Here is a 22,025-nt window from a genome sequence, read left to right as displayed (position 1 = left end):
TCCATCGCTGAGCGAAGGGGGAGGAAATATTTCTTATCTCTGGGTCATAGATTAGAGAAGGACGGCAGATGACTTGAAAAACTAGCAAGATGAGGCCTGTAAAAGCGAAAAGGGCAGCTTATGAGAGAAGTAGTGAGTGGCTTTGAGAGTAAAGAGTTATTTTAGTCTGTTTACTCTTCCAGGATCATTTAAAGAGGAACAAGGCAGACTAGAATCCATGGCTGTTTCACCCCCAAGGCGAGACAAGCGCAGACACACCTTTCCCAACTCCACAGGAATGCAGTATGGGAAAGAAGAGAGGGAACGGCTCTAAAATCTTCACTGCATGTAGAAATATAACTCCTGGAGGAGAGAGGAAGAGTAGCCTGTGAGGACACGGTGCACAGCAGGATGAAGAAAGAAAGGAGGAAAGGGTCTGACGGGCGTACGTGTGGGAGGGCAGACGTGGGAGGAGAAGGAAAGAGCCGGTACAATCAATGGGCGTGGAGTTTCATACTCGGTTTCACTCCCAGCAGCTCACAGTCCTGTCTGTCATTCAACAACTTATACAGCTCTGAGCTTTACCAGCGACAGGTCGGCCTCTGAGCTGGTGTCTCTGAGCTCTGACGACAATGACAGGAGTGGTGTTTGGATGACCACGTGCGGGAACCTTCTGTGGACTAACTTTGTGTTACATCTGTCTCTTTAATCTGGGAGACACTACACCTGATTTCAGTATCACTCCACTCTTGATAAGATAAGGAGCTGCTTGAGGAGTACACTGGGACTGAGGAGGTGCCTTTAAACACAGAACAGGTTTGTACTTTCTGTAACTGCTGGGGTTAATGCTGACAAGACAGGTGTCATAAATGAAACACCAAGTTTGTTTCTTGATTAATATTTAAGCAGACGACTCAAATTCCTAAACAGAAACTTAACCCATCTTTGTAACTTCCATCTTCGAGGGTAGTTTCCAGATTCATTACCTCTCTCCTAAAAATAATTCACACGCCTGCGCAACCTTTGAAGCTATTAACCCTGCTGATGCATTAATTTCCCAAGAGCCAAACACGCAGAGTATGCTGCTGTGACGCTGTTTGATCCAACCTCAGATTAGATATGTTTTTGTTTTCATCCATCATGACGAGCTTCCAGCCAAGTGGGTGTTTTGACATCTTTTAAAGTCTGATCCTTCAAGTTTTTCAAGCTTTTCTCTGAATGTAAAGTTCAGTGGTGACACTCGGAGAGTCCCCAGAGTCACGCCGTTCACAGGGAAGTTGTGTTTGTTTCTTGCTGGAAAAACCCATCAAGACAAACTCCCATGCTCCCAAAGGAGAACATACCTTCAGAATATTTTAAAGAACATGTTGAGGCTTGTAACAGGGTTGCCAAGGTGAGTGCAGGCCAAACTGGTAATGAAACATTACAAACTATTTCTAAAAGGTAACCACAGGTTGAAAGGGCACGTAAGGAAGTCATACTTCTCTTCTATTTTTAATAAATTAAGGAAGCAGCACCCTCAAGGAAAACTGAAAGTAGCAGAATATTTCTCAAAAACAAGATTTCAGATCTATGACAGTCATTAGATTGTGACTTTCTTTTTGTTAAGCTTTGAAAAACGAAGCTTACAGCTGTTTCAGCAGAACTTACACAGTGTTATTCCTCTATTATTCAAGTCTAAAAGAGGAGGGAGACTCTGACGTCTTGACATTACAGAGATGACGTCACGTCATTGTTCTCATAACGAAAGCAGGAGCAAAAATAGAGCAGAAGAAAATGATCTCATTCTTTTTAGTCAGTGATAAATGAAGCCACACGTCAGTCCAGAGTGTGAGAAAAACCTGAGATGTGAGTCAGTTTTCATAGATAAACATTTGCACAGACAGATTTTAGGCTCATTAAGAGATAAACCAGTCGACTGTAGCTGTAACATGTGACCCCCTAAAGCAACCACTCATATCTTAATTTGTTTTTCAGCGCTCCAGAGATACATTGGTTTCTTAAACATGCTTCTTTGTGTTGCAGAAATGTCTGATTCATCTCAGACCTGTGTAAAAGTGGAAGAAGAGCTCCCACTGAACGTGGTCGCAGGGTCAGGCGACGCTCTTAACGATGACAGTAACCGTCAAAAACCCAGCAGTCCTGGATGGAGCAAAGCCTTCTCCTGCTGTGAGGACAAACACCACAGGAAACTCGCCATCTGCAGCACCGTCTGTGGATGTTGCTGCATCGGATGCGTGGCTCTGATCAACTCAGCGAAGGTATCCAGCTTTCTACCTCATCTGTGAAAATGTCAGAGCCTAAAGCTGCACATTCCACATTCTTATCAGGCTCTAAACTGCAGCTCCGTGTCAGTTTGACAAATGGAAGCTACAAGAATGAGGTTATGGTGTCAGGGAGGATCTGTTACTAGAGAGATTTGCCACATGAAAGATGTTAGACCAAAACTGATTTTGTGGTTACTTTGTTCACCTGTTGGCCACTTTTTGACCCCACCCTTACAATACAAGAGCAAAAGTTAAAGACAAGGATTTGCATTGTGTCTTTAACCCTCAGGGGACATTTTTGTCCTTTCAGGTAATTTTGGTTGTGTTACTCCACATGGAATGATGTTTTATAAGAAGTTTTTTTTTTCATGAAAACTCCTAAAATTCAAAATTCAAGTTTTTTAAAAAGGTCAATGATTCACCGGTGGCAAATTTACGACCCTTTGAGGTAAACAGAAGACAAAAAATGCCCTCTACAAAAAAAACATTATTTTTTTTTCTATTTTTTTTCCTCACATTTTTCAATCAACCTCAGTCCTAATTGATTATAATAAACATTCAATTATCAATATTTTTTAAATCATTTTAGCCCTTTAACTGCCCATTTCATTACATGATGTAGCCATTTTTATGAAAACAAAATCATTTAATGAGCTATTTTTTGTAGTATAATTGTTGGAGGGCTGGGGATTTTTCTTTCAACTATTAAGCTTAAACATACATAAGATTAGGAATAAAGTTATAATAATAATAATAATAATAATAATAATAATAATAATAATAATAATAATAATGAATTTTATTTAGAACACACTTTACGTTCTTAAAAAAATCTCTAAGTGCACAATTAAATGAAAAAAAATAAACAATAAAAACAAAGTTAATTTTTTTCAATGCACTGTAATTTTTTGCAGTGTCAAATCTTCCACCCTTTCAGGTAAACAGAGGAAAAAATGTCCCATCTAGTCCCATTACATCTGCAATTTAATTTTTACAAAGCAAATCCTGCATTCCCTAAATTCTGGATTTTATTTTGAATAAAAATAGCAAAATTTTCCTTTTTTACTGAGATTGGACAATTTCCCCATTTTACATTTATACACAAAAACACTCAAATGTTCTAATGGTAAAAACAACTTTGGCAATTCAAGTGGGCATTTAAAGAGTTTAAATGAGAAAAAATTATATTCAATATTTAGTGTTTTTAATTGGATTGAAGATGATTGAAAGATCTGAGGAATAAGAGGCCAAAATATTTATCTATTGTGTTTTTTTTGTCCTAATGTCTTCAAAAGGTAATGCATTAAGAATCTGACACTGCAAAAAAAAAAGAAAAATAATGCATCAATATTAATTTTAGCACAAGGTTTAAAATAATAAAAAAAATTTAATTTGGTATTTATGGTTAGGACTGAAGTTAACTGAACAATTTGAGCAAAAGGAAGTAGAAAAAAACAATCTCTCAGGTTTAACAGCAGTTTTTGATAGAGGACATTTTTGTCCCCAAAGGGTTGTAAATTAAAGTGACCAATGGGGTTTAAATCCCCAAACAAATCACTGCTCATGTCTGTCCTTTCATGATTCCTTACTTATCATAATGTTTGTTTTCTCTGTATTTTTTTATTTCCTTTTCACTACAGGCTGAGGAAACAGAAAATCCTGTGAAGGCTGAAAAATATTTGCGGAAGGCGAAAAAGTTTGGCATCATCTCTGTCGTGACATTCATCTCGATTCTGGCAGCCATTCCAGCTTTACTCGGACTGATCTCGTATCTTCTCACTCTTTACGACTGATAAGAAGCTGCTTCGAGACACTGACGGCGAACCGCACGAAGATGAAAGCAACAAAGGCATGAAGAAACCGGCACTTACTCAGAGCACATAAAGACTGGATGGGTTACATTTTTCTGCATCTCTTTGAGCATTTTTAAAGAAACTTATAAAATAGTCGTAAACTTTGATGTGTTTTTTATACGCTGTAATATTTATTTAACAATGTATGAACATATGGACAAATCCAAATGTAATGAGTATATAAAATCCAGCATGACTACACTTTGAGACGCTACACATTTACATTATATTCAACATAAGAACTGTGATCCCAGTAACGACCCAATCCTCTAAGTATCTGCACCTTCAATTCAAATGTTAATAAATTAGTAAAACTGTCCATCTAGAGAGAATCGATGTTAACGCAAAGGTTGAGGATTGGGTCCGTACTGGATTAGAAAAAGCACAGCAGTGATCGTGGCAGTGCGTCCTCCTTTAAGTGCCAATGTTTTTGGCGTTATTGCATTGTTACCATGATAGTTTTATTCTCCTCGACTGTATTAATGTGCTGTACTTTTATACAAACATATAAACAAGCACTTTTATAACAAAATGACAAGTTTGTGCTCTGAGTTACTTAAAGCATCTTGACACGGCCTCATAAAAAGAACAGCAACATTCACAAACACGCCTATAAAATAAGGAGGAGTTTACAGTTAAGGCAACAAGATAAGAATTCAATTTGGCCAAAACATTTGACTTAGGCAGCTTGTCAAGGAGTTAAATTAGAGTATATAGACACCAAAAACCAACACAGAGAAAACGGTTCAGATCAAACCAGCAGAGGGAGCAACACCTCTACTCTTCTTTAAAAGCGCTCTCTGAAGTGCTGCATCGTTTCAAAGATATAAGTAATACACAACATATTCAGCCACAAGCAAAACAGAAACCCGGCTGATTGAATCCTTGGACAGAGACTTGGGTGTGAAATTAGTTGCAGGGATCATAAATCTCTGGCTGGCGTTTAAACAAATGTTTTAGTCCGCGTTTCATATAAAAATAGCTGCCTTTTCTTTCAAACGAGAAAGTGCTAAAGAAAAGGAAAATTCAGTATTCTTAGAAAGTCAAAACTTCCTCTCACTTCCCCAGGGAGATTGTGCAAATGTGTTACACTCTGGGAAAGTCTGACATTCAAAAGGAAAGAGGGAAACACAGATTTACAGTAGAGGTGTTAAACAAAGTGGGCCTGATTCACTGGCAGCAGATAACGAGTGGTTTAGGGAACAATGGACGGTAGTTTGAGGAGTGATTTCAGTAAATGTGTCTCACTGTGTAATGCTTTCACCACTGAGACACACATGTTTCCGTGGAGCTGTGATGGTTTCTGCAGTTTGCAGCAGAATGAAAATGAAATTCTTCAATAATCTGTCAGACGGAGAGCTGGAAGACTAATGGGAGTCTTCATGTTGACATGTTAGAGTCAGTCACATTAACAGCATCATCTTTTCACCGTTTTTTAATGGCTGCCTCAGGATTCTGTCAGCTGTCTCTCTGATCGTGCATCAACCACAAATTCAGCTGATCCAGCTTGGCACAGAGGAGAGAGTCCACGTCCTGCGGGCTGAGGGACGGTTCGTCTTTGGGGAAGCCGCCTCGCCTGGTCCTGGAGGATGAGTTACCTGCTTTTCCAGCACCGACGAGAGGCTTCTTTGGTTTTCTGGCCTCGCCAACTTCCAGGAACTCCAGCACGCGTTTGAGACGCCTCTGGCCGAACCAGGACTCAGAGCCGTTCTTGCGATTGAGAGGAACCTCGAAAATTGTCTCCAGACGGCTGAAACAGAAATAATGAAAATCAATCAATTAGCAAAGTCAGCGTGGGTTTCATTCCCGAACACTTTAAACTAGAGCTAAAACGATTCCTCGAATTATTCGAGGTACTTGATTACAAAAAATGATTCGAGGAATTTTCTCCACTTCGAGGAATCGTTTAATTTTAAAAAAAGATCAAAGAGTAGCATTTCAAATAGAGTTGACGCCATATTTAGAGAGTTTTCAGACCCCTCAAGCCACCTCTTTTTCAAAATAGCGACTAGCAACAAATCTAGCTTCTTTTCTGGAGTTTGGAGACTGATATGAAAGCATGTTTTGATCTGCTGCTTGTATCACATATCTCATCAGATCGCATGGAACTTGGAATTTATCACCCAGAGTCATTTGACTTTACACTTGCTTGAAACAAATCTTCATTTGAAAAATAAGTGCTCTTTAACTTAACAAAAATGTGTTCTGTCCGATTACTCGATTAATCGATGGAATTTTCAGTAGAATACTTGAATACTAAAATATTTGATAGCTGCAGCCCTACTTTAAACTTTAAACAACAAGCTGCTCTAATGCTGATCTTACCTTTCAGGTGGTTTGCTGAAATTCTTATTGGTGTAAATTTCTTCCAAACTGAACTCCTTCTTCTTCAGCCTGTGTTAAAATGTAAAGGGAAAAACATACAGCAGGTCAGACTGAATATTGATCAGAGAGTGTTCAATAACTAACACACATTAACACTGACATACATGTGGAGGCTTTCAGTGGAAGGACAGACTGTGACCTGGTGTTATGTGTCCCACATTCAACCAGACAGTACAGTGCTTTCACACTTACAGATTGATGCTCAAAGCAGAACTTACAGATCTAAAAGAGTCTGTTTTTAATTTTTGACAGTCTGAGGTGCACCATGCAAAGTATATCGGAGAGGTCTGACTGTCTTCTGCAAGTTCATCTGTGCACAAAGGTCAAAACTGCAGCAACACTTAAAGTTCTGTGTGAAAACCCTCTGATCCATCTCATGAATGTTCTTTTAAACATCAGGGCAGCGCTTCTGTCTTACACCAGGTGTTTGTTGAACCAAGGTGTAAATGCTGTCGTCATCATCGTGTCAGTGATGCGCCACCTTTGCTCCTGACAACACCTCATTTTAGTGCCAACACACCTGTGGGTGATAACAGAGGTGCTAGTTCCCTTGATATATTTACACAGGAGTTAACATGATGAGTGCGATGGTATTTATGCTGCATGCTTAGACGATAGAGCCTGCAGTCAGCAGAGATTCATCAGGTAATCTACTCGAGCAGTGGTTCCCAAACAGTAGGCCATGAAGGTATTGCAAGTGGGTCGCCAAATCACTTTCAAAATGGTATGACTTATATTTGGGGGTGGGTGGGTGGGGGGCTAATTATATAAAAATAGAAACATAAAGAATAAGGTTTTATACGTTAAAACTTAGATACCACTTTTTTTCAGACCGATACCAGTATGAGTATTTCCTAGAGTAATCACCAATACTGAGTAATGATTTCACTTGATCCATTTGATGCATAAAATTTCATTTAACAGTAACAGATCATTCTGAACAAAGACAGCTCAGTCACTCTGCCATTAAAGCTGCGGTCTACGATTTGGAAGCTTGGTAATAACACAGTTTATGAGGTCGTTATGGTCCGATGATCCGAGCTACGCAATATAAAAAGCAAAAAGAACAAAAAAAATCCATTCAGTACATCAGCTGCAAAAAGACACAATAAATGACCAATCAGAACCACCGTTCCCCTCATTTCAGGTTTGTGTCTGAGTCCATTCAATCCCCTGTCTCCGCTGTTCCCATCCCACCCATGGTCCCGCCTCGCCTTTCCCCACAACCCCTCTCACGTCAGCTAGCTGCTCAGCTACTAAGCGTCATGGAGCCGGAGAAAACTGAAACCAGGAAGCTGTTACTGTTACCCTCCACAGCGAAGGGAAGGAAATGAAAAAGTTTCAAGGAAAAGGTTGAAGCAAGGAAGAATTGTGAGCGATACAGGTGCCAACGGAGACTGAATATTGGAGAAATGTATGACCGGTGGAAAAGGCTGCATTTCTCAAATGTGTCTCATCAGCCAAACTGGGTTTCAGATCGTAGCTTTAAGTCCAAAATAAAACATGAACAGCTCTCTCTGAGGTTCGATTTATTCCAAACAAATTTTTAAAAGTGCAAAATAAAACTAATGACTGTCCAAGTTTTAGTATTTTTTTTAACTAAACTGAAGTGCAAAATAAAACAGTTTGACTGTTAACTCTTACTGGTTTCTTCATGTTGTCTGTACATTTGCAGTGATATCAAACAGCAGCAGTGTAGCGCCAACTACTGGAGGGGAGGACTTACTCAACCTAAGATTTATTTAATTTTTTGCCTCGAGTATCAGTTTCTGGTATCAGCAGCCATCACAAGTACAGATACCTAGAAATAAGGCTGGTATCGGCATGAAACTGGATACCGATACCAGTACTCACCTATCACTATTCTTTTTGGTTTGTTTTTCCTTAAGGTATTAGACATGTGACAAGCAAATGAGAGGTAGGAACTTTTGTTGCTATCAGCTTTCACCCAGTTTGGGTGTAAACCTGCAGTTTAAATGCCAAACACGTTTGTGTTTACATCTTTGAGGTGTAATTCTTCAGATCCCTGGAGCACACAGTTAGCCTGGATGTCTGTTCAGAGTGTTTACCTGATGGGTTTGGGCAGACCCATGGGCGTCAGGTTATTCTGAGGTTTGGGGAGAGTTTTCCGGATTCTAATGGATGACACCTTCCCTCGTTCTTCAAGCTTTTTCACCACCTGGGAAAAAATAAAAAATAAAGGTTTCTAAAAATTGCTTTGATTGAATTCCTGCAGAATATAACACACAGACTGCAGTATTTTGTTATCAATGAAAATGGACGTGTGGCGTGTTTAAAATCCTAACTCTCTGCACTTTGGTGAAATAATGTGTACCTTGATCTCAGAGTCGGACAACGACTTTTCTTCTCTCAGCGCTACGTCTTCAAACTCCTGACTGGACGAGCTCGTGTCTCCGCCGTCATCCTCCTCTTCGCTCTGCCCTCTTCTCTCAATTTCACACGCCAAGGGATTCCCACTGCACCAGACAAAACAGTTAGATCCAAATATTTAATGCATCATTGGTGTGATTATTACACGTTTCATTAGAGATCTTACCTGCTGCTGGCGTCCAAAGGAACACTGGAGGAGTCAGATCTTTGGAGGAATCCTGGAAGGCGCCATGTGGAGGGGCTCAGTGGGTGAATCGAAGAGGAGGAGGAGGAGGAGGAGGGAGAGAACACGGGACTGGAAGTGCTAGGGCTGGATGCAGCTCCTCTGCTGTCAACCTTCTTGGAGAGGAAAGCCAGAGGGCTGGAGAGGAAACAGGTGGCGAGAGCTTTGAGGGAAGTCGTGGGAGAAAGTGCGATGATGGGAGACAGGTGGTGGGCGGAGCTGTCGTATGGGACGGATCTTCTGGACGGGTACACCTCCTTTCGAAGGCACAGGGGGGCGATTTCTCTCTCCACTTCCAGACTGCAGACTGTGTGACGACGAGCCCGCCGTGGGGATTTGTGGACGTGATGGAAAGGAGAGTGAGAGGCTGAATGCTGGTGTGACGTGTGAGGCCTGATGAGATGTGGCGAGTGCAGCGAGGTCGTCCAGGGCGCGTCGTGGTGACTGAGTGAATGGATCTCAGGGCATGAGTAGCTGCGCAGTAAACTCTTTGCAGAGCCGCCCTGTGAGGAGCGTGCAGTTAGATCTGCATCATCCATTGTGATGGAGTTCGTCACCTCTGCACCTTTACGCGTCCTGCTGTGCAGAACCCTGCACCTCCTCCTCTGTTTGTCCACTCTCCTGGGCCGACAGGTCACTCCTCGTGCAGCAGACCTGATGTTCTCGGTGTTACTGTTCACACTGGCTTCAGCATTCGAGGAAAACACTTCATCTGCCACTGAAACACTCATGGTCTCACTCTCTTTCAAACCCTCTTCCACGTTTGATAATTTTACGTAACAGTCCAGGTGAGGCTGGGAAAATGGAGGCTCAGGTTGAGAAGCACTTTCAGAGGGAGTCATTTCAAAATACACAGGATCCACTGACATTTTCTGTTTGCCTTCTTCACACATCTTTTCTTTGGTTGGCATATGAGGGACGGAGAAACATGTCTTCGTTTCATCATTCCCAGCAGGCGTAGATGATTTATTAGCACCTCTGACGGCCTTTCTGGGTCTCTTGGATGGCTGGTTGGGTTCACCCTTCCTGCTCTCATCCCGCTGAGAGGCGTCTGAATCTGTTGGTGAGAGCTCCACAGATAGCTGCACTGCTGATGAGGTAGAAACTGAAATGTCTGATTTTGTGCTTGAACCTGCTTGTTTTGGGGATTTTCTCTTCAGTGGTTTCTTGTTTACATCCCTGCACCTGCTCAGGCTCTGGAGCTGCTTTATATCAGGGCGGACGAGGACGTCTGGTGGTGCTTCGCTGATACTCACGGTGGGTTCCAAATCCATGCTGTTATCGACAGCTTCATCAGATGTTCCCTGTTCTGTTTTGGTCTTCTGCCTTCTGCGTGACGAGGAAGACTTCGCCTCCATGCTGCTGCTGGTTTGGGTGGTTTCTGCTACACCATTATCTTCATTCAGAGAGCACACTGACGTAAAATCAGAGGAACTTTCAGTCGGTGCGTTAAACACGTCTCCACCTGCAGACACTTCTTTTGTGTCTTTTTCTTTCTTATTTGCTCTCGTTAACACAGCCGGCCCTTTTCTTGCAGGCTTTAGCGCCACCTCTCGTTCCACCCCAGGGTTTTTCCACATAACTTTCCTTCTTGCCAAAGCACCTCCATCTGAATTTGAGAACTCTTCCTTTATACGCTGATCTGCAGTAAATCGTTTCCTCTTCACAGAGTCCTGGGAGTGAGAGTCCTCTCTGAGCTCTCGTTTTGCTTTTCCAAGCCCTGCAGCTGAGGACGCTGCTGAGTTTAGCTGAGTCTTTCCTGCCCCTACTTCAGCACTGTCGTTTAAGTTATTCCTAATGTTTGGACGAACCAGCTCACAACTTCCTATATTGCTGCCGTCATCACCGTCAAGGTGAGGAGAGTCCTTGGAGTGAGATAAACAGTCTGAAGAAGGTGACAAGGATTGGCCATTGTGTGACTCTGCTTTATTTAACTGTCCTGAATTAATCTGACTAACCTCTTCATCAATAACATCTAATTCAGACTCCTTTTCGACTTCACTAACTAAAGTTTTCGAGACGATTCTTCTTCTACTTCCCGTATATTTCCTCGGCGGTGGTTTCAGTCGCACTGTTAGTTTGCTTTTCTGCTCCTCTGCAGATGCAATTATCTTCGACTCATGTGAAGAGGCACTTACACACACAGGGGGTCGTAAAAGATCAGAGGAGCTCCCAGAAACAGAGAGGGGTGATGGGACGTGTTGGAAAGGCACAGAACGGGAAGGGTTTCTTTCAGTCTGAGTCACTGAACATTCATCAACACATCCAGAAACTGCTGACATCTCCACATCATACGACAACTTTTTGGAGTATCTGACAGGGTTCACGCTTTGTGCACCTTCTGTTACGACAGTGTCCTGACTCCAGGTTTCTCCTCGTGCAACTGGGTGAAATGCATCGAACGGCTTTGATAGCTCCATGTCTGACGTCCCGGCAGCTTCAGGCTCACGCTCGTCAAAATCCTCAGGGTGGTCCGTGCTGCTAGCTCGAAAGAGTTTCACAGGACTCATGACGATCTCCGTCAAACTGGCCATCTTTGATTTAAATGACTGAAACAAGGGGCCAATCATCCATCCTTTAGGGTCGGATGGGTTCTCAACGTTACGTCCAACAGCAAGTCCCTCACATGCCTCCATGGCGAATCTAGTGGTATTAAAATTCTGTCCGTTATCAGCAAAATGCTTTTCTACATTTTCTGAAGATGATACAGCTGGTTCACTGTGTGAACTCCTCTGGTCGCTTCGCCTGTGACCAAGACACAGGAGAGGATTCAGACTGTGAAAAACAGACTATCATACGACCTTCATTACAGACGTGAAATTAAATTTGCAACAGCAGGAAAAAAAAAGTCTGTTTTCAGTGAAAACTTCCACGGCTGTTAAATGACTCAAGTGCATCCATGAGTGAGACAAATCAGCCGTTACACTTACGTATTCTGCTGCTCTGCCGAAAAGTTGAACCCACAAACCTCCTGGGAAACAGAAAAAAAACATTCACAGTTAGGAAAACAATATGAAACTGAGCATTGATAGTTTGAGACTAACAAAACAAGGGTAATCAGTGGCAATGAAGTGTGCACTGTAATGTCTCTGATCTTCACATTAGTGGGTCACATTAGACACACGGCTGCCTGTCTGTGCTGGATGCAGCAGACCGTGAAGGAGGATTAAGTTACTCAATTAACCCTCACACCCTGTTCACTGTACGGGTCTCCAATATTGTCATACACAGAGCTACAGTAAAGCTGCTGCTACAGATTAGACACTGAAAGCTGCATGACAAGGACATCACAATTAAGAGCGTGCAGACTGACTGTAAGACAGAGACTGACAGAGACCACCAGAGAAGATGGAGTGTGAAAGGCGGGAAAGATAAAACCAACCTTGTTTTGTTCCCCGTCTCCTTGCATGCTTTCAACTCTCGGCTGCTCAGAGTACGACATCTGTACCTGTGAATTTGACGTGTGTTTTTAACAAGTAAAAGCTTGTTTTTTCTGCAGACTATCTAAACAGGATTAAGGAAACACTCTCACCATGCTGCCTGCGTCCCTCTGTTTCTTTGAGGGTGTCCGGTTTTGTCTTGCTGGCCTCTGAGCGGCTTCACTGTCCGTGATGCTCTGCTTCTTGGGAGTTTGTGCTTTAATACGGCCACTTCTTCTGTGGCCAGATGATCCATTATTTGAACAGCTGCAAGTTTAAAAAAGATTAAACCATTATCTAACAGATTATAATTATGGTAACAGTCTTAGAATTAGACAAAACAATTGGTAGTCTCTGTTTTTACTGCAATAACTTTTATATTTTTCATCATCATCTTTCATTACATCTCTATGACAAAAGCATGCATAGTGATTGTTGTGTTTGTAGCTGGATTACCCAAAGAAAGCTAAGGTATGTTGAATTTTATTTGTAGTATGAACTCTACTTTAAGAAACTTTAACTGTATAAATAAATAGGGATGCACCGATGTGAAAATTTTGGCCGAAAGCAATATCTGATGTCGGTATTGATGTTATGGCTGATAACCGATATTTACAGATATCAATTTTGGAAAATAAAAAAAAAGAAAAACAATCTGAGATGACGTGTCAATGTGCAATCGTGAGAAAAGACGACCATGGACATATACGTGATCATAAAAGTACATTTTGTCTGTTTTTTGGATCAAAAACAGGAAGAGAGACATTAAAGAAGAGGGTCCACTCTTCTTAGCTAGTTAAAATGTTTACATAGGCATAGAAAACAAGAATATTTGAAAGATTGTTCAAGATGCTCTAAAATTGCCGGCAGCTAATGAGTAAATATCGGCTGATACCATTATGTTAAAAAATTGACCAAAATCGTCCGATACTGATATTGATACCGATATATCGTGCATCCCTATAAATAAATACAAGATGCTTTCTCCAAATTCAGGGAGTGTGTATTGCTCATGTCCACTAAAGTAGTAAAGTAGATCCCAGGCAAGATAAATACCTACTTTTTCTTTTCCAAAGATCAATTAGAAAAAGATTGACGCAGTATTCTTCCTAAATCATGCCAAAAAGGTGTCAAATGCAAGGAGGGAAGGATACAGCTAAGAAGAAAGCAAAAAAAGGTGCAAGGACAACAATACCTGGGAGTGATGGAGGAAAGGGAAAGGAGAGGTGGTGGAGGTTCACTTTGGGGAGGTGCACTACAGAAAGTGTTTGGGGGAATAGCATCTTCATCCATTGGGCAAACTATCTGAGGGAGCGGGTCAGAGGGGTAAGTCAACATCCCCTCGCTCTGTCTGTCTCTTCTTGACTCTCTGTAAATAACATAAATGTAAAGACAAACATGCAGGGTGTCATATCAAAATAAAAGCACATCAACATAGGTCCAAAAAATAAGGCTGCACTTACTTATCTTGTCTTTGGGATGGGGTGGGTGGGGGGGATTCTGAAATAGAAAAACATAAATTAATAAACAATAGCTTGAAAAAGGACATAAATTAATAAAAGCTATTCCTTCAACTCTGGTGATGACATTTAATCTTTCCAATTTAGACAACAGTAAATGCTCCAACACCACTGAGGCTTGGAGACAAATAGTAACACTAGTGTTTTGAATACAGCTCACACCCTCTGCCAGTCACTGACGTTGGCACTTCACCAACAAATAAAATGTGTTTTCATCAGGAAACATTGTGAATAAGTCTCCTTGAGCTTTCAAATGCGGTACAGATACACCAAGACTCAAAGCACATTAAGAAACGTTTACATTTAAATCAAAGCGGCAGTTAGACCAAAACGGAACACGTCTATTTGCTGAAACGAAGACTGTTTCATTTTAAAACTTTTAGTATTGTCATACTGGATCAAATTTCTATCCGTTGTTTTCATGTTTAAGGTTTCCAACTGCTCAAACTACGCAAGGGAAACGTTTTGACATGTTTTATCTGAGTTTTTTCATCACACCGTGAACGCTGCATGGTTTGGCTGACGCCGATATTCAGAGTGAGTAACATACAGTTTCTGAACCAGAGAGTAGCCGTAGCCCGGGAGCTGTCACCTCCACCAGCGTTCATATGTTTCAAACGCGTAACCTGACAGAGTCTTGTTGTAAAATGTGGTCACATTTGATTGTTTAGGCTTCGTAATGCTAAATAAACCTACCTCACACGTTTAACTGCACCACAGCGTAGCAATCCAGCCTCACTGTAAACAAGACATGCCGGACGGACGGCGCCCTACAGCGACGAGTGGAAGGATCCGTTTTTACAAATCCAGCAACCAGACAGATGGGTCAACCAATCAGAGCACGCGGTTCATTTGCCATGTCGAATTCTAACCAATCAGAGTAGAGTTATTGGTTTCGTATATGGGGGCAGCCAATGGGAGAAGCGTAATGGTCTGCAAAAAATGGGTCTTCTTTTATGTCCTCGAGTGACCTACTATCTTCATTAAGACCTACATCTGACTGCGTGGAATGACCGTTCCATCTAATGTGAAATTTGAGCAAATTTTCGAATTTAGTGACTATTTTAACGAAATTAATTTAATTCAAATACACATAACCAGTATTTCTAACAGTTATAGTATTTTTACACCAGTCGGTGTTCACGTTTGGGTACCAAGTCATCCTCATCGACCGGATAATAGAAATGAAATGAACAAAAGTAGAAAAGATACGTTTTCTTTCTTGAAAATTCTGAAATCATGATTTTTTTTTTTAAAAAAAGAAGAAAATAACATGAGTTTATTTATTTCTATTTCTATTTTAAATTCTGGTCTTTCTAAAAAAAATACATCTCTCTTCACATATTACTTTACACGTTTTGTATTGCAAGAGAAATTGCAAGAAATTGTTCATCCATTGGTATAAAAAAAAACTGTTTTCAGTTTGTGATAAGGAACACGTGCTTTGATTCTCAGGTAAGCCAAAATGACAACAGCCACATCACATACATGAGTTATTTATTTAAAAAGCAATGTACAGAAAACAGCGCCCCCATTGAAATGATAGATTAGACACCATTTAAAGCCCTGAATGAAGACATTGATGGGCCATAAGAGAGGAGGTTGTGATTTATAACATCCTGGATACAAATCATGTATAGAGGTCAAAGTCCAGTCTCTTGGAGTTGTAGAACTGAGCTCCCTCCTGGTCCTTCCTCCTGCAGTAAACACCACTGCTAAAATAGCCTTCATCCACCCAATCCTGCAAAACAGACAACAAGAAGATTAGAGCCCACCTGGACAGATTCAGGTTAAAGGTAAAACCAGCTTGCAGTCAAATAATCTAGTAAACATCATAATGGGATTTACAAGCATGAACACCTACATACATATTTAGTCAGTTATTAATGCCCCACTTTATCTTCCTTTAAAGTTAAAGAATGGAGATCTTTTCTTAAGATACCTTGTTGGTGTTTATGGGCATCAAAAAAAGTATGCCTCTCTGTTATTCCATTGATAGCAGCTGTTCTCAGGACAATACTTTTTCTCTCTGATTGTGAGCAATTTTAAGGCAGCCTTTCTGTGTCCTGCCCTACATCCAAGATGATTTCCTCAAATCTCTTTTTTGTCCACAATACAAAAAAAAATCATGTCAAGTGGTGTAAAGACTCCAGAAAATGTTTCTAATTTATCACTTGGAGAAAAAAAATATTTTGCTTGAAAATTACTCAGGCTAATTTGTTAAGTATTACAGCAATTTCTAGGAAATTAATATTAGCATTCAATTGCAAAGCATAGCCATATTAGCCACCAGCAGGTGTCACCCTGACACTGCGTGGAAACATCAAGATTTTTCAGCTTAAAGTCCCATGAAACCAAAAAGTCAAAGATTTAAAGCTAGCTTATACAACAATCTAATTTTTGCAATATTTGCAGAGTATTTATCAAATAAAAAACAAATGTTATCAGAGATGATCTGTAGACATTAACTATTCTGTAACATTTAAAAACTTAGAATCTACTTTCTGTCAAAATTGGTGACATTACCTGCATCTGCTGACTGGTGAAAGGGCCATAAATTTCTGAATTTTCCTCAGTGTCCCATTTGTACTCCCACATCACTTCATCACTCACTGTAAAGACGAGAAAAACAAGGTTAGGCAAAAGAGATACCTTTTGTTTTAGCAAAGGTAAAGGTAAACACACAAGACGTACAAACCTGTTTTGCCTTTCTCTTGTTTATCCTCTGATCGTCCACCATGCTTCTCATCAAATTTATCACCAAACATGTCAAGTTCCTCCCCCTCTTCATCATCATCATCTCCACTGCCTTCCTGCCCCACAGCTGGTTTCTTGCTGCTCATGCTTTTCATCAAAAAGCTCAGTTTTTCAAAAGTCTGCTGATAGATCTCAAACATGCCAGATCCAACCAATCTGTCAGCGAGGGCTGTGAGCCTGTCAAGCTTTTCTGCATCTCTTTTGTTCTCTTCTGTGGGCTCACTCTCTTCTCTCAGCCTCCCCTTCTTCCGTCCCTTAAGACCTCCCAGCCGACGAAGGGCAGCAGCAACCGTCTCCCCAGGAAGCATCAGTTCCACCACAGCTTCAGTGAGCTGGTGCTGTGTGTAGGATGCCAGCGGGTCCTCTGCGGGCACTGTCTCCTCCTCTTCTTCCTCTTCGTTTTCCTTGTCTGCCTGCTGCTCTTCTCTCTGTTTCTCCTCCTCAGCTTCATCTTCATCACCAGCTCTGCGTGTCCGTTTGGCTCCAAGGCCTTTCTTCTTTTGTTTAAAAGGCTGCTCTTTTATTCTTACCTGGAAGAAGGAAGGAATATTATTGCAAACTGCTTAAAATACTCAAACATAGAATTAAAGTTGCCAGAAATGCAATTACCCAGTCGATGTTGTCAAGCCAGTTATCTCTGATCTGTTCTTCTTTTTTGATGAAATAGTTTCCTTCTGAGTCAAAGTATCCTTCCTGCATCTCCTCCTCCAGGTTGAATGGTGTGATAGAAACTCCTTCGTCAAAGTCAATGGTTGCTCCCTCTTGACCTGTGAACACAATGAGTTAGTATTTACATGCACATATCCAACAGCACCTTGATACAAAACTTGTTATGGAACATACCTTCCACATCATCACTGGCCAGAATATCATATTTTTTGCTCTTTGAGTCATCTCCTTCATCCTCCTCATCACTGTCAAGGGAGTGTTTGCCCTTAAACCTGGAGCCTGGTCCACTCACAGCCTCGCAGCTCTTTTTTTAGCAACCAGGGAAAAAAGAAAAATATTTGTTATACATTATCTAGAAGTCAAAGTTGCATCTCTTTCCCCTTTTTGTGCTATACTGAAATTATTCAGGGACGCTCAGTCTGACAGAAAAAGCTGCAGTGCAACATTATTGGGTTTAACCATGTGCAGGTAAACCAGAAACTCAAAGCGATCAATGGAGGGTGTTTTAACTTGACTATATTTGTTGTACTTCAAACGGATTTATAGCTGTGCAAAGTCTAGTTTAGAATAATGTTACCTACAGTGATTATATTTTTGTATTCTTTAGATGTTATTAAGGAATGACGTGAACAGGACGGTGCTACCTTTTTGTTTGGGAGATCGTCATCCAGGTCGAACTCTCCGTTCCCCTCCTCAAATGTCACTTTCCTCTTCGGCATGGTGCTACAGGAAGCAAAACAAGATCTCCTCTATTACACAGAAAGTGCTGTGGTGAGTTGTTTTATTACACGTTTAAGTACTAACTCCTTGAATCGTTGTAAATACGCGCGGTTACAGGCATACAGAGGTTAGCTGTGATGCTAAAAATGTTAGCCCGCAGCGGTGGATTCAGTGTTCGTGTGGATGAAGCGTTAATCACAGAGACAGGGGAGAGGGTTAGTTAACTAAAGCAATATAAGATGTATGTTAACTGTGTGTTAAACAACGTGATCATTGCAACAGATTGATAAATATGCAGAAAACATGGCAAACCTGATGAAAGCAACTTAAGCGACGTTCGCGTACGTCTCTTCTTCGCTGATTCTCTTCTTCATTATGAGCAACGGCTATCAAAACGGAACGACTCAATACTGCCACCCTCTGGAGAGGAGGATTAACCAGATTTTGCATATACAGTAATTAGTATAAAAACACACAATAAAACTTGCTTGTTATGGCACAATATACACACCTTATTTATTTCATTAGTATGTCAGTGTAGGTAAATTCATATTTTTTCTTGATTATTTTCTTATAATGCACTATGTTAAATTATTGTCACCCAAATCTTAAAAAAAAAAAAAAAAAAAGTCTTACGGTGTTGTTAGTGCTTGATCCAAGACATGGAAAACATTATTTAAAGCCCTGTTAATCTATCCAACTTGATCTCTTTTAGACTTCAAATTCCTCAAGGTCCAAAGGGATTCAAAAGATAAGTCTGTGTCAAAAAATAGACTCAACATGAGACGAAATTAATTTTCAGGAGGTCATGTTTGTTTTCACTCTTATGATTGACTGCTGGATCAAATATAAAGTTAGAGAGCAGGGGGTGATTATCTAAAACCTTTTCTATAAAGAAGATTTTTCTACGCACTAGTAGACATTAAACTCTACAGATTAAGATAACACCTCAAACTCAAAAAGGTAACAAAAAAAGCAGAAGTGAGAGCTCTGAGCGCTCAGGCAAGAACATAAGACCTCAAACTCCATTTCAACATCCAGCATCTCACTTCCAGGTAGCAGCTCTTGTCAGAAAGGTTGGTTTCACCGGCTGGTTCTGGCCGATCCAGCAGCGTAGAGGAGAGAGAATATAATGTGTCAGGATTTTGTTACCAGGAAGTGGGTCGAGTTATTTATATTTCAACGCTCGTCCTCTTGTACCCGTGGGAGAACTGGTGTGAGTAACCTGAAACTATACCTTTAAACATTGTCTGCTTGTGGATGCTTCGAACTGAGAGGAAACAATTGGCTTCATGTTTAAGATCGCTAAGAAGGAAGAAAAATATCTGTCAATGTGAATGATGCAAAGACTGTGTGGGAGAGTGAAGTGACCCTGAGGGGCATTCGGCTCTGGCAGAGGTAAGTCTGAGTCACTGTTTTCTATCCTGTCACTACTGTCTGTGCTGTCTGAGTCTATATACATCACATATACATAACATACAGTTACATATGCGTTTCTGCATTATTGAGTGGCTGTGTGAAATGCACCAGTTGTAAGACGAGGAAGGAGAGAGTGACTGCTGTTTTCTAACCTCGGGGTGTCAGGATAGATTGAACTAACCACAGAAACCACTTTTCTTTCCCAAATCAAAACATCTCTTTTAAAAATGTCAACATGTCATAAAGTTTTAGTTTCTCTTCTTCAGGTGTTGGGATGAAGCTCCATGAGAAGATTTTGATGCATTACCTCTCCTGCACTTCTCCAGTTGATAAAGAGGGTTATCTCTACAAAAAGGTTAGAGAAACAAAAGTCTGAAAACATACGCAGCACATGATCTTTTTCTGTTCAATGACCCTGCTTTATGTTTGGCACATTTCTCCACAGAAAGAGAGAACTGCAACGTACCATCGGCGCTGGTTTGTCCTGAAAGCTAACCTGCTTTTCTACCAGGAGCGGCCAGCTGACAGACACCTGCTGGGTGTGATTGTTCTGGAGGGTTGTTCAGTGAGGCGCTCAGAGGCTGAAGGACAGTTTGCCTTCTCGCTGGTGTTTGAAGGACCCGGTCTGAGAACCTACAGGTTTTCTGCAGGGGATCATCAGGCTCTGGAGAGCTGGCTTAAAGCTCTGCTCTCAGCCAGTCATTGCTACTTTTCCTTACTGCTCAGAGACCTGCAGAGGCAGTATGAAGGTGCTTTTACCTCAGGTGTTTTCATCATCACAAGAAGCTAATTGGTGATCACTCTCGGTTTTTAATCTCTTCTTGTTGTGTTTGCAGAAGCTAAACAGCATCAAGGCTCAGGTGAACCCCATCACAGCGCCTCCTTCAGCGCCCTCAAACAGTCCCAGTTCTTCCTTCCTGTGCAGAGCTCATCAGCTGCCGTCAGAGAGGGGAGGAGCTTCAGCGCCAGCACAGTTTTAACCACAACTTCAGGACCCTCTAAGGTGGTCACAAAAAAGTCCCCGAAGCTTTGGCACAGGAGAAACGCTCACGTCACACCTCTCAATGGACCTGCACCTCTGTACGGAGAGTGGCCCCTAGTGGGCTTCGACCCGCTGGAGGAGTTCAGCAAACTTCACGACTATTACGGACAGGAGGTGAAGAAAGCCAGAGAGGAATGGCTCAGGAGTCGACAAGCAGAGGAGGAGCAGAGCGGAGGAGATCTCATCAACCTGGAGTGAGAGACAGTTCAGAGACACAAGAAGAGGAAGTGAGAAGTTGTTCTTTGAGTTGAAAAGGAACTGACGTGTTTCTAATTTTACCGATGCCTGTAAATGTGCTAAATGCTTCAAATGATCTCTTGAATCATTTCTGTGTTACATTATTCAGAAAGAAGTACACTTCCTGAGCTATGGCAGCCTTAACGAGTCCACAGGATGAGCTGGGACTGAGATTTCTACCTTTGGACAGTAAACAGCGTTCTGAGCCTTTTTTCACAACATTTGATGAATGTAACCCTCAACATGAACCATGTTCTTTCCCAGTAAGCTGTGATGGTGTTACACTGAGCCAGCATGCACTGAAGCAGCTAAAATGGAACTAAGCCATAATGAATGTCATGATACACACGCTTCTTTTCCTTTAGCACGGCTGAACAGCTCCTCTTAAAGCTCCCCTCGCTGCCCGGGTCGTAACAGTGTCCTGCAGTCTGATATTCATATGTAGTGTAATGAAAAACTCTCCTGCTGGCCTGAGAGAGCTTCAGGAAGAAGTATTATTACTCTTTCCTCACAGCTGTACACTTGCTTTAAATATATACCAACTTCTCCCTGAGCTTTTTTTATTCACAGGTTGTGCAGTTCTCAATCTCAACAATGGTTTACAAGTGGAAGCATAAAGTATTATATTTTTGATGCATGTGAAATAAAATGAAGTCATCGATTCAAATTAGAAAATATTTTGTTAGACTAGGAGGAAATCTGAGGGGGAGGATGGGGTTAGTTGTCACACATTTTACTCAAGTGTGAATTTCTCATCATCAAAAAATCTTTTAATCATCACTTTGAAATTAAACTAAAGATGGAGGCGTTAGCTTAAAATGTGAATCTCTTTCATTTTCCAACTTGTTGTGAGAAAGAGGTAATGAGTCACTCTGACACAGTGTGACAACCTGACACAGAGTTGTTTGTCATAATTTGGGATTGCTTGTCACAATGTTGTTTTAAAAATCTTTAATAGAGATAAGAAGGCAGAACTAAAATTAAAGGTTGACAAACGAGAACATGAGACAGAGCTTCTCTCTGCAGGTCACACTGTGCTTGTACCTCCATGGTGTGAGCAGCAGGGGGCGCTGCTGAAGCTCTGATCAGTGAGTCTGGTATAAATAGCTCACTAATTCATGAAGAATGCAAGAATCTGAAAAAT

At 41.2% G+C, this 22,025-nt stretch overlaps 4 protein-coding genes across 5 annotated transcripts; 2 read left to right on the top strand and 2 right to left on the bottom strand.

Moving 5' to 3' along the window:
* The first annotated feature begins 542 nt into the window (after nt 1–542).
* Nucleotides 543–4,155, top strand: LOC141809754 (transmembrane protein 265-like). The gene is made up of 3 exons (XM_074696932.1): nt 543–795; nt 2,005–2,240; nt 3,887–4,155. The coding sequence occupies exons 2-3, from the start codon at nt 2,007–2,009 to the stop codon at nt 4,037–4,039; spliced, it is 387 nt and encodes a 128-aa protein (XP_074553033.1). The 5' UTR covers nt 543–795; nt 2,005–2,006; the 3' UTR covers nt 4,040–4,155.
* Nucleotides 4,156–4,219: 64 nt separating this feature from the next.
* Nucleotides 4,220–14,891, bottom strand: prr14 (proline rich 14). Its single transcript, XM_074696931.1, has 11 exons — nt 14,734–14,891; nt 13,981–14,017; nt 13,713–13,886; nt 12,631–12,784; nt 12,481–12,546; nt 12,029–12,069; nt 9,042–11,843; nt 8,820–8,961; nt 8,554–8,663; nt 6,425–6,493; nt 4,220–5,849 (listed from the first exon to the last, which is right to left on the bottom strand). The coding sequence occupies exons 3-11, from the start codon at nt 13,853–13,855 to the stop codon at nt 5,558–5,560; spliced, it is 3,819 nt and encodes a 1,272-aa protein (XP_074553032.1). The 5' UTR covers nt 13,856–13,886; nt 13,981–14,017; nt 14,734–14,891; the 3' UTR covers nt 4,220–5,557.
* Nucleotides 14,892–15,536: 645 nt separating this feature from the next.
* Nucleotides 15,537–18,605, bottom strand: cd2bp2 (CD2 (cytoplasmic tail) binding protein 2). The gene is made up of 7 exons (XM_074697275.1): nt 18,496–18,605; nt 18,108–18,186; nt 17,638–17,767; nt 17,404–17,561; nt 16,736–17,324; nt 16,564–16,649; nt 15,537–15,778 (listed from the first exon to the last, which is right to left on the bottom strand). The coding sequence occupies exons 2-7, from the start codon at nt 18,180–18,182 to the stop codon at nt 15,668–15,670; spliced, it is 1,149 nt and encodes a 382-aa protein (XP_074553376.1). The 5' UTR covers nt 18,183–18,186; nt 18,496–18,605; the 3' UTR covers nt 15,537–15,667.
* On the top strand, nt 18,048–21,730 carry pheta2 (PH domain containing endocytic trafficking adaptor 2). 2 transcript variants are annotated; one of them, XM_074697276.1, is made up of 4 exons: nt 18,048–18,234; nt 19,869–19,957; nt 20,048–20,351; nt 20,439–21,729. In XM_074697276.1, exons 2-4 carry the CDS (start codon nt 19,877–19,879, stop codon nt 20,840–20,842), a joined length of 789 nt encoding a protein of 262 aa, XP_074553377.1. In that variant the 5' UTR covers nt 18,048–18,234; nt 19,869–19,876; the 3' UTR covers nt 20,843–21,729. The 2 variants fall into 2 exon arrangements, with proteins under 2 accessions (XP_074553377.1, XP_074553378.1); XM_074697277.1 differs by lacking the exon at nt 18,048–18,234 and adding an exon at nt 18,869–19,581 and having other exon boundaries at nt 20,439–21,730.
* Nucleotides 21,731–22,025: the final 295 nt, after the last annotated feature.

Source organism: Halichoeres trimaculatus, unplaced genomic scaffold (assembly GCF_033239565.1).
Source record: "Halichoeres trimaculatus isolate MK-OKI-2021-1 unplaced genomic scaffold, fHalTri1.1 fHalTri1_scaffold_20, whole genome shotgun sequence".
In the NCBI taxonomy this organism is placed as follows: domain Eukaryota; kingdom Metazoa; phylum Chordata; class Actinopteri; order Labriformes; family Labridae; genus Halichoeres; species Halichoeres trimaculatus.
Note: the sequence above shows the minus strand (reverse complement) of the source record. Positions and strands in the feature narration are given on the sequence as shown.